This window comes from Phalacrocorax aristotelis, chromosome 1, assembly GCF_949628215.1.
Source record: "Phalacrocorax aristotelis chromosome 1, bGulAri2.1, whole genome shotgun sequence".
NCBI lineage: Eukaryota > Metazoa > Chordata > Aves > Suliformes > Phalacrocoracidae > Phalacrocorax > Phalacrocorax aristotelis.
This window is the reverse complement of record NC_134276.1, coordinates 113,065,040-113,077,514: the sequence shown is the minus strand read 5'-3', so window position 1 is coordinate 113,077,514 and position 12,475 is coordinate 113,065,040. Positions and strand designations below refer to the sequence as shown.

The window sequence follows — 12,475 nt, the reverse complement described above, 5'->3', positions numbered from 1 at the left end:
ACTTTTTTCCCTTAGTTCATCAACCCTCTGTCATTCTTGCTCCTAAATGGAAACAGTTGAGACAATGTATGGCAACGTTTCCTTCTCATCCTCCTGGAACTCCAAATAAATTTAGTTTAACAAAGACAGGATGTTTAAAATAGTAGAGGGAAGTTCTTAATTTCAGTGATACATAACTTTAGTGATGATAATGCACAGGATGAGTAAGTTCAGAAGTAGTGTCAGTCTAAACAGAGTTGACCAGATGACTTGAGTGTCTGACTAATAGACATCAGGACTTTATAACACAAGGATTGAAAGTACAGGAAGGTCCATCCAATATCAGCAGACCTAACAATGCATGACAAGGTTTAAAAATTTTCTGCATTCAAAATGAGTTAACATTGCTTCAAAAGGAAGATCTTCCTATTTTTTCTGCTTCCAGTGAAATTTTGCCCGTCTACTCCGAAATGGCCTTTGGGGACATGGCACATCAAAACTCTGTTTCATCCTGTAAGTGAACAATCCTCTTTAGCATAACATTTACCAAAGTGCCTAAGTTTTATAATGGGAAGTTACTTTTACAAATTAGAACCTTAATTACCTGACCTTTGTTCAACATACTGCCAAAATCTAGTCTTTCCAATCAGGTTACCATTTCTGAGAGAAGCAACATAATCAAATTGTAAAAACAAAAACCACAAACAAAAACAAAAAAGGGGGGGGGCGGGGAGAAATATAAAGAAAACCAGCATTGGTTTTAGTCTTGTCTCAGTGTCTTTGCTTCTGCTGCAGAATGCTGCACTGGCTATAGTGATAAATAGCACTATACTTGGGAATTGGAAGAAAATAATTGATTAGGCCCTGTCCCTGCATTTTCCATAGTGCTTTTTTTCCCCTCTGGGTTTGTGCAGTTTAATTTGCCATTGATTCTTTAATGATTATAATGTCATAGAGGAGCCAGTGTTTATCTTCATTGTGCACTCTGGACAACTCATTGGACTGGAATATTTTATGCACATTCTGGTGTAGATCTGCAGTCATTTGGTATAGAATTAAGTGAGGTCTCAGGCCAGCTGAAGTTTATATGGTAAGTGCATTCTTCTTCTGCCACTGGCAACATCTAATTAGTGCCAGTCCTTATTCGCAATATTAGTTTTGTATTTCAGACACTGAAAGTCTAATTGCAGGGAAGGACAAAGCACAGAAACATTTAACTCAGTTATTATAATAAAAAGTAAAATATTATGACACTGAGAAATTTGTATATGGATAGAGGTTCTAAATGCATGTGGCAGATACTTCATGGGTTTTTAGTATGTACTAAGGGAAACAGTGTTTTAAATTGCCAGCTGAATCCCTTTGGTTGTGATATGTTTCTGTGGGTTTCTTCCACTATAGTATAGTAGTTGAATTGCGGACTATGGCAGTAAACTATGATAAGAAAGATCTTGTTTCTCTTCTGCTGAACTCAGCTTATATCTGAAAACCATTTTCCATTCTGATGACATATTATTCTACTTTATTCTCCCTGTGACCAGGGCTACTATATCAGAAGAAAGCACTATACTCTGAGTACAGGGAATTAGCCTCACATTCAGGATTGTTTTCATTGAATATCTACAAGAATCGTTTTTAAAGTACAGACTAAAAAGCTTTGTTTTCTTATTAAAATTACTTGGTGTCATTAAAGCCATCTTCACTGAAACTTTCTGTAAGAATAATGTTCGTAATAACACTGAAATAATTCCAGGCTTTAGAATTAAGTATTATATTTCAAACATAAAACACAAGCAGAAGTAAAGGGCAGAAAAGGTTTTAGCAAACCAGCCAGGCAGTTAACATCTGAGCTCCCTGTGGAGCCCTCTCATATACAAAGGGATTAAAAAGAAGTCATAGTCTACTGATTAAATGAAAGGCAGAGGTATGGAAAAGGCAAAAGTTTGGATTAACGCATGGACTGCCTTCCCAGGTAGGGCAAGTGCCATAAAGTATCTTGGTGGGATTCATCTCCCCCCAAGCTTTATGGTTGTGGTGGGTAAACCTTGGCTAAAGAGCAAAATTTTTTGCTGATTAAAATAGAGTTGGATGGTGAGAAAGAAAGGCAAAACCTAAAACATCCCTCCCCCGGCCCATTTTTCTTGGGCGCAACTTCACCCCTTCATCACCAACTCTCTACCCCCCCAGTCCTTTCTTTGGAGCAGTGCAGGCGGATGGGGAATGGGAAGTTGTGGTCAGTCCATAACAGCCCCTTTCCGCCTTTTCTTCTTCCTCCCCACACTTTTCCCCTGCTCCAATGTGGGCCTTTCCCATGGGCTGCAGTCCTTCGGGATAAACCTGCTACTGGGTCGGTCTCCATGGGCTGCAGTTTCCTTCAGGGCACATCCACCTGCTCCAGCCTGGAGTCTTCCACAGGCTGCAGTGTGGACATCTGCCCCAGCGTGACCCTCTCGATGGACTGCAGAGGAATCTGCTCTGGCACCCTGCACATCTCCTCCCCCTTCTCCTACTCTCACCTTGTTGTTCCCTCTAATGTTTCTGACCCTTTTTTTTCCCCTTATTTCTCTGCCTATCTGGCATTTTGCCCTTTCTTACACAGGTTTTCCCAGAGGCACCATCAGGTTGGCTGACAGGCTCAGCTGTGCCCCGTGGTGGGTCTGCTGGAGCCAGCTGTGTTGGGCACTGGGCAGCCCCTGTCCTCTCCTCAGAGTCGTCACCCTGCAGCACCCCCTCTACCAGCACCTTGCCACATAAACCCAATACAGTTTGGTCCACAAACCAATTCTGCCTCCAGAATGTGTGATCTTAACTCCTATTGAGATCAGTAGGAGTTGTGTCGTGCCACTGGATGGGAACACTTAGATTCTTATTAAATCTATGAGTTCTTGAATGATTTTGCAACACATATTAATGAAATGATTCTTTCATATCGATGTATATTGTGTGAGTACCTCACATTATAATGACAAGGTAAATCCTTAGCTGAAAGTGTTATTTTTTTGTTTGGTGAACAAAATTCAGTGGGCTGCCTCATCAGCTCTGAGTCAGAAACAACATTCAATCTTGTATTTGCAGGCAGAAAGTACAGGTGAAGAAACTGTAGAAATCTGAAACCAATGCGGTAAATAGTTGTATAAAGCAAGCCTATATTGCTGTGCAGAGAAAAAGATCAATATTCTGAAGACCTTAAAGTTGCAAATCCTCATTTCAGTCTTGGAGTCGTAACATTTAGAGCCGCATGTAACACCTTGGCCATTAATTGCTGTTAACTCTGCCATTAAGAGCTGTCAAGCTGTTTGCAACAGAAGAGCAATCATACAAGTGATAGGAGAAATTAAAAGAACAGGAATAGAAGGAACTTTTTTGTGTGTGCAGTGGAGATGAAGTGAGAAAAATGAAGAAAAAATATTTTGTAGGATTCAGGTAGTGGCAGTAGCAGCAAATGGAGTATTATTTCTGGTTGCTAAGAAATAGGAGCACAGACGAAACACTAAAAGCAAATGTAAAATGAAGCATGTGTAGGTGATTGAATCTATTCATATTTAACGTATGCATTTTTGAACATCCAAGTGTCAGATGACACCAAATACTCCCAGTAATGATGCAACTCTTCTATCTGCAGTCATTAAATATATCTTACGTTTACAGCTGAAAAGTCTCTGTCCCAGCAGACTGAAGAAGTGGCTGACAGTGCCATAGGTTTTTATACATTTTGGCTTGTATTGAGATAAAGGCCCTTATAAAAAACAAACAAACACCAACCCCCACCCCCAAACCCCAAAGCACTAAACCCATTTATTTACAGATTATGTGTATTTAATGAAAAAGACTGTCTAAAAACCATCTTACTGTTTTTAAAAAACACTGTATGTTTTTAGAAATCTGTAAAGGAAAGGCATTTTGAACAGGTTGGTATGCTGTAAACAAGGTGTGAGGAGTTCTGGCAAAGTCCATACTAAGCACTAACGTAGCTGAAGCATAAGAAATGAGTAGGATGAGTGGTGGAGTTGTGAATATTTCTCAACCTACGGCTGTGGTGGTCAGAAAAATGAATGTAAAAGTCATATTTTTATTAAAAATGTTTTCTTTCTTCAAAGATTCCATATTCCTGCCTGTCAGATGAAAATTTTCTGCCCTTGAGAACATAGAAACTCACCAGAAAGTTACTTTAACTCTTCAAGTTATTACTGGGTAAAATTATCCCTAATCCTCATTCAGCAAAACACCATGTCATAAGAAGAGGACTACGTTAAAGTTTTAACCCTGCTGTATAGAAAGCTGAATAGTGTTGAAGCATTTGCAATGTAGGCAAGTGTTTAAGCATGTCCTTGAACTGGGATGGATTCAACCTACACTGAATTATCTTGCTAACTGAACAAATTCTTTAGTATGTTGGGTTACATCACCGAAAAACATGCAGCACTTTAAAATATACACGTGCACTGTGGGGCTTCTCATGTCTCCCTTTAAAACATCTGTTTTGGGCTTGTCTGCTCTGCAAGGATAGTTAATATTCTGTTGTGGTTTACAATCTCCTAATTGTTAGAAAATTTAACATTATTTAATAGCTAAAACTGTGTTGAAACCAGCATACTTCATAGAGTTACACTGGGTAAAAATATTTGGAAGTACCTTAAATTTATCATTAATGTCTTATTTCCATTGTGTATTGCAGGTAACATTTACGTTAGTGTTGCTGAGCTGGTGTAATGCAAGGAAGGACACACCATGAAATGGAAAGATTATCCTTTTTTGGTCATAGTAGCTGTATTCAGCCTTTCCAGATGCCATCAGTTACTGGGTCAGCTCATTCCAGGTAGGTACCTTTTATTTAAACATAAATGTTCATGTGTTTATGACTAAATTTTATGCTGTCTGTGTGAATATGTGCCTGTATATACCTCAAGTTCTCTCTCCATGTATTAATTTGTGTGTGTGTGTAGTTAAGAAACTTATAAGCATATCTGCATATTTAAAACACAGAATTTAATAAGAACTGTATTGTCTACGCTGCAATGAGTTGCTTTTTTTTGACTGCAAAGGAAGATATAGAAAAGGAGTGGCCTGAAAATATAAGTATGAGAAGGTTAAGGTGGCTATTAAAGCATTCCTTTGATTAGCACTGTTGATGGAGGGAACGCAGAAACGGACTTGAATATCAAAGCGGATAGGGAATCTATAGAGAACCCTCCTGAAGAAGAAGGAAAATAGCAGCGACTGTGAAACAGCTGAAATGCAGTGTTTCCAGTGAAGTCCTATATTTCAGGAATCATCCTGGTGCTTGCGTATGGCAAGTCTTACTAGTGGAGAGAGGAGTAGTAAGCATGTGTGAAAATGGCAAGATGCTATTCAACTTATAAGAGAACGTGGTGGTAAAATAGGTAATCTGTGTCACTTGATAAGTGAAGAGTATATTTTTATTCAAGTAGCACACAGGAGACAAAACCTCTTTTGTTGTGTTGTTTGGGTTTTTTGTTTTGAAAGAATAAATCTGTAAAACCAGCTTCTGAGTCATTCTGACTCATCTTCAATGTTTGTTAGGAAAAACCCAAACAAACTTTGATCAGTACTGTGAATAACATACAACCCTTCAGTAAAATGAAGGAAAACTCAATAGACATAAAAAAGAAAGTGACATGCTGATATTTTGTGGCTGCTTTTTCTGCTTTGCGTCTGAATAATAACATAGAAGACTCTACTGGCTGGATTTCTAAGTTGAATACATTGTGTATGCTGAATTTTGTGGCTACACAATTCTTCTCCATGTATCTCTGGGCAGCTAATTCAAATATAGACTGCTGAGTGAAGAGAGAAAGGAAAAGGCTTTTTCCTTCAAGGGTTTGTTGACCGATAATGAATAGTGGTTTATGGAAAGTAAATTAAGGATATTAATTGCAATCTTTTTTTTTTTTTTTTTTTCTGGTGTTGTTGGTTTCAAATGCATTATGTAGGAGATGCAAAAAGACTCGAGAATAAAGGAAGATGTAAGTTAAAATTATCATTTTAAAAGTTTGACCTTGGACTTCAAACGTAATTTCAGAGCAATTTACCTGTCACAAAGACATCTACCGCTCTTTTTAAAAGGCATGCCTGCAGATCCAAATGTATTTGCATGATAGCTACCTCCATCCACTTGCATTGGTTTCAATTTAGTCATAGGTTTGTAGACTCTACTAAAAAGGCTGTTTGCATTGTATTACTTTTTCCATCAAATTAGTTTCAGAATAAAATCACAGGTGGCATTTCGACTTTGTCCCTGATTTGTAATTTTCATCACAGACCTCGGACTTGAACCAAGAGATTACTCTACTTGGCCAGACGTCAGTGTGCTCAGCCTCGCTGGCGGGGTGCCAGGAGTGTGATTATCACAAAAGATCAAATAAAGCAGGATTTTTTTTTCTTTTAAGCAGTTCATCCATTCATCTTGCTCTTTTCATGTCTTTTCCTTACAAAGGCATGCCTTTCTCCTTTTTGGTTTGTTTGTTGGTTTTGTGGTTTGTTTTTTTTTTTTTAATGCACAGAAGGAGAGAGACCTGTGCAAAATCTCAAACTTCTTCCTCCATTTATTGGAGAAAAAATGGAAATAATGGTTCTTTGGAATTCTACTGTATCCATAAAAAATATCAATAGAGCAATAGGTAACAGCTTTTTCTGAGGATTGCTAAAACCACTAAGCAGCTAATATGTCTGTGATCATAGTACTACTAAATTTAGTGTTATTTTATTTCAATAAAAACATGCTTTCAAAATAACAGATTTAATGAAATTATTTTTAGATTATATTATTAGACACCTTTAAAAACATGAAGCTTTATGGTTTCAAACTCTCCAATTCTGTTTTATCTAAAAAAATGAAAATTGTTCCAGCTTATTGATGACATAGCTGTAATTTCACATGACAAAGTATCAGAAAAGTGTTAAAGCTTACCCTCAGAACTGGAATTTTTTACTTCAGTAAAATGTGATGAATTTTAATGGTAGTCTTATAACTTTGAAACATTTCTTGTAGTTTTTGCTGAATCTTTTAATATATTCTTGTTGAGTCTCACTCTTTTGCATATGGGGTCCACAGGGAAGTACTGTCTCCCCCCTTTATTAAAATCATGGCTGAGCCTTTCATCTCATGTCATTACATCTTACCTCTAATTCACATATAAAATACACTTGCAATTCCACTATGGCTGTCTCCTGAGGCATAAAGTATCTCTGCCTTGGCACATCTTTATTTAATCAGGGGTTGAACATTATCTGGCAAAGATGTGATTTTTCTTTCCAGTTGCTCTGCATATTTAAAATCTGGAAAACTTGATAGTTGATTTTAAAGTGCACGGTAAGTAAGAAAATGTGGCATTGACTAATGTTATATTATGTTTAGGTGCATATGTTGAGCTCTATGTTTTCTGTTAAGTCGTTGAAGCGTTTTAAAATTACCAGTTACTACATTGTCCAAAAAAACATAGAAAAACTATAAATTCCACACGCAGCAAAATATTTTAATAATTTAAACTGTTTTGTGGTTGGTTTGGGGTTTGTTTTCTGTGTGTGTGTGTGTGTTTGTGTTTTGTGTTTTTTTTTTTTAACATCAGTAGAAGTGACTGCAAGATTTCAGATTTGTGGTCTGTTAATAAAGACAGTAGGAGCATTCCTTATGGATTTGGTTGGGGTTAGCATCAGGTCCTTCACATGGAATATTGTGGAAGTCCCCTCCGTCTGAACAGGAACAGGTGCCAGATAGGCGGGACTTAGTCAATCCTTGAGCTTTACAGATTTATCTGGACAAAGAAAGCCTCGTAAAACCCTGTAATGACAAATTTTGAATGTCCTTGGTAGATGATTAATAGATTTCTGTAATAGAATTCTCTGTAGATCTTGAAGACCTCTTTTGAACCCAGAATTTTGAGAAATTTTCATAGAAGCTTGTAGGTCTCCATGGTCTACAAGTACTGTTTCTCAGTACTTGAGCAAAGACTGATGTTTCACTAGAAAGCCTGACATATTTCCATAATTTTAAGTAAAAAAAAGACTGCTTTTCTGATACTTTTTTTGACTTTTAAATCTGTGAAGCGTATTGTTTCTCCAGGAAATAACTTCCCTTTAGGACGCGCAGATATGTAACAAAGCATAAGTTATATAAAATATGCATAGTAAAATGTAATTTTGAGAAATATGTTTTACTACTGTAAGTCTAAAAAAAAAAAGAAAAAGGCAAAACAACTCTCTCTGATAACCACAGAAGCTTACTGAAATCCTGAAGAGAACCAGCCCAGGGTTTGACCCTCTCTGGGCTAGACAAGAATATCTGAGATTTCCTTTTTCCTAATACTTCTTGGCTTACTGATGAAACACTACACGAAATACATTCACTATTGTAGCTTGTTTGCCTCTTTCAATGGGAGAGAGTTGTTATTCACAATGAAACTTTCATAAATTCAAATTGTCTTTTTTCACTACCTCTAACATGCTAAGCTGTAAGCAATCATTTTTGGAATCTGGAAACTCTTACATCAGAGCTTTTCTCAAGTTAATCATCATTCAGTAATATAAATAAATTGTTTGGTGTGATTTTTTTAAAAATCACTGTTAACTTTTCAGTACTCAAGACTCTATGATCTGGCTGGTGAAAATAAGAATTGCAGTTTTTCCCTGTCAGCTGCTTGCCAAACTACTGAATTTGTTGTCTGAATATGATACTTAGGTTTCATACGTGTGATTGATACATTTTGACAAGGAGTGCTATATTCCTCTGCTTTCCCTGCAACCTGTGAAGGTACCTTGAAAAAATGGTTCCTAGACTGAAAGGTCTTCATTTGCTGCTTCATAAAGATCACCACTGTCTTGTATAATGTAATGAGTACTCATTCATTCTTCTGTACTTTTTAAGTGCCTGAATGAATTTTCAATCAAATATCCAAAATCCATCTCTCAATGATCCGAATAAAGCGTTGAATTGTTCAGGTAGAGAATTTAGTTAGTTTTATGGTTGTGCAGGTTTTTCTGAGAATAATGGTTGAAAAGGAAATGTTCAGTCAAACCAAACTCATAGTTTAACTGTTGATTGTCTTTTGGCACAGGCTCAGAGGCAAAGAGAATTGGATGCTTGAATTCCATGTAAGACCCTGATTGTGAAGCTGTAAAGGAAGAGTGAAAGCTCACTGAGCTTAAGGAAATTTAGTGACCAGTACTCCCTTGACACTTTTCAAAGAGTAGGGGATATGGATTTAAATTCCTTCAGTTGGGAGGTACCTGAGGATAGTTTTCACCCTTTCTGAGCAAGTGACCCAACAGCTGAGTTTTGTTGATTATAATTTTGTGTTGTTTTAAAGCGAAGTGATGCTCATCACTACTTTGTGATGAGCCAGTAAGCATTTCAGATCACCTGAACAGGAAAAAGGCAAAGGATAGAAGCCAAGAAACTCAAAACTCAGGTAAAGCTACTCCTCCTCAGGAACAGAGCTTTAAGTCCCAGACAGATGTTAACTCTAAAGACAGAAGGACCATGATTTAACTGGACCAAATAATTAAATATAGGTCCTCCATGCAAATTCCAGTTATTCTTTCGTTGAATCTGAGCCCAAATGAAGATAACCTTTAGCTATTTTTGATTAAAGACATATATAAATACAAGACTGGAAGTCTGTAGCTGTGATGTAAGAGCACTCATAGAGTCATGGAAAAGATGCGGTCAGAAAACACATGGAGGTCATTTAGTCTAATTTTTTTTTTCTTTTGCTCAAAATAGTGCTATCTTCAAAGTTAAATCAGGTTGCACAGGGCCGTGTCCAGCTAAGCACCTCCAGGGATGGAAATTTCATAACCACCTTCTTTAGTCTCTCCCACTACCTCATATGCTCCAGCCCCCTGATCAACTTAAATGCTCTTCTCTGAGTTGTCTTCCATTTTTCCGTTTCCCTCTTGTGAGTGGCCCAAAACTAGATGCACACTTCCATGTGCAGGCTCATGAGTGACAACTGGAGGGAACTAATCACCCCTTGACCTGCTGGTTATGCTTTCACTAAAGCATCCCAGTGTGCTGGTGTCCTTCCCTCGGTCAAAGGCACACTGCCAGCTCAAATCCAGTTTACTAATCAGGACCACAGATTAATCTCTGTTATGTTCTTAACTTCCCATCATATAATTTCTACTGTAGAAAGGATCATCTTGGATGAACTGTTCTGTTGACAAACTGTAGTGACAAGAAATACCATGTTTTGGTGCACATTCTCTGGTAATTTTGTTTTCACAGGCTTTATGAAATGTCACTCTTGGCCATAAATTACGTGTTTGTGATCCTAATTTAAGGTAACTGTGACAAATGCATCTCTAAGTGCTATATAGCAAGGGATGATGATTTAATGTATTTTTTCCCATTGTAAGTGCCATCGGGTTTGTAGATTGTGGTATTCAAGGTCAAATTCAGAGAAAAAGAACAGCAGTTTAGGCCTTGCTGGGATCAAGGAACATGTGGAAAGATGTGTTTTTGTCATTCACATCCAATTAACTTGAAGCAGATAGAAAATATTCTTCCATTCAGATCTTAAAAAAAAAACCACAAAACAAAAACCCAACACCAAAACCCTCAAACCAAAAAGCAAACCAAACACCACTCATATTTTGGCTAACCCCTACAAAAAAGGGTCTTTTTTTAGACAGACTAAATAAAATTAAAATTAGAGAAGAAAAAAACCTGATATCTGTGTTTTTGTTAAGACTCTGCTTGTGTTCACATCTGCCTCTTCCTTCTCTCCTATCCCTGCAATGTGCGTAGACCGTACTGTTACCTCTTGTAGAAAGAAAAGGAGTACCAACTGAGATCATCTAATTTGACCACTGTATATTTGTATGCATGTGTATATGCATTTGTAAGTATACATAATGACATACAATTATCAGTTAGTAACTCTTTAAACCTGAAAAGTCATCTTGCCTCATGGAGTATTCAGCTTTCTTTGAAATGCAGGGTAATATGTCATCCTTGCAAAATATTTAAAAAATATTTTTCACTAATTTATATTCCTATATCCCAATATTCATGAATTAATGCTAGATCACATTATGTTATGATACAATGTGTTTGTTATCAAGGAAAAATTACAATGTTTCCATGGTATGATATTACCATGTATAATTTCCATTATGACTGTACAAACCAGATTACCAGATTACTTACAAGAGATAATGATTTCTTGTTATCAGAAAATGGAAACTGTGTAGTAAATCTTGTATACTGTTTTCAGTAAATTTACCTACATAAAGATTATGTAATTCATCTATTAATCCATCCCTGCTGATAGACGTAAAAATACATAGCTTTTATTTTTTTCTTAATTTGGAATATCGTGACTAAATTTGTTCTGACTCTATCAGTTATATGGCAGCTGATTTTTACAGTTTTGTCATTTACCCATCATCTATACTTTGATTGACATGAACACTTTTTCAAAGTACTCAGATTGTTTCAAATTTGTTGCCTTTATGGTGTGACCTTATGTTTTCTGGGGTTTTTTTTGTTTGTTTGTTTGTTTGGGGGAAGGAGGGGGTGGGTTGTGATTTCTTCTTTTTTTCCCCAACTCCCCTCTCTGCCTGGGAGGATGACAAAGGCTTGTAATTCCTGTTAGTAGAACTGTTGTGCCTGAAAAGAGGACATATATTAAAAGGGGAGAAAAAAGTCCCAGCACGTGCCTTGCCTTCCAGAGATTGTCACTGTGTACACTGAGGTCTTAATAAATAAAAAGATTGCCATCTGTACTTCAATTCATGGCTTCTTTATTAGCCTCTAAAAAGAAATAAATAAAGCATGACGCTTTATTTAATTGTCTGAATAGATGGAGACAAACCAAGAGGCACAGTCAGCTGCAAGACACTTAATGAAGAAATCCCTATTTTTAATCTAGCTGTAGAAGATACAACTCTTCTGCTTTGATGATGTGGCCTTTGTGATGAACCTGGCTGGAAAACCACATGTGCTGCACTGTCGTCCTAATTAAGTCATCAAAATGCACCGGAGCAAACTGAGTGACTTGCGTAGACCACTATAAGTAATTTTAGTTCCTCTATTGCTTGGTTAATAGCAAGTGGCACTGTTCTAGATTATGACTGATAGAGGTTAGATGCTACAGCTGCTATTATTGTGCCTGCAGGTAGGCGCCTTTATAAGCTGTTCCTGTGCATGTGTAAGAAGGCACGCTTTGCTTTGTTTCCTTTTCTTTTCTCTTACTTTTTGAGGATGTAATCCCAGAGACATTTCCTCCATATTTTTTTTCCTCTAGAAGCCTCTGCCTGTGATTTTCCTCAATACATGCAGATATTCTACTTGTTTTGGATGCACTGACAGAGCATTCACCAATACTAATCTCAAAAGTAAGGTTTTGGGAAGTCTGCCTACTAAAATAAATTAAAAGATAGTCAGGAAGAAAAAATTTCAACGACAATCATGGTCATATAAAAAAAGTTTGAGTATATATAACAAGGAGGGAATCAGTTTTTCTGATATGAGCTT

The 12,475-nt window shown here is 37.0% G+C and overlaps 1 protein-coding gene across 2 annotated transcripts in view; it reads left to right on the top strand.

Annotated features, from left to right (window-relative positions):
* The window catches only part of ROBO1 (roundabout guidance receptor 1), a 748,981-nt gene that overhangs the window by 91,967 nt on the left and 644,539 nt on the right, over window positions 1-12,475 (top strand). For both annotated transcript variants that reach the window (XM_075102152.1, XM_075102145.1), the window contains exon 2: window positions 4,655-4,795. In XM_075102152.1, coding sequence (XP_074958253.1) covers window positions 4,708-4,795 — 88 coding nt within the window. In that variant the 5' untranslated portion in view covers window positions 4,655-4,707. The remainder of the gene's footprint in view (window positions 1-4,654; window positions 4,796-12,475) is intronic.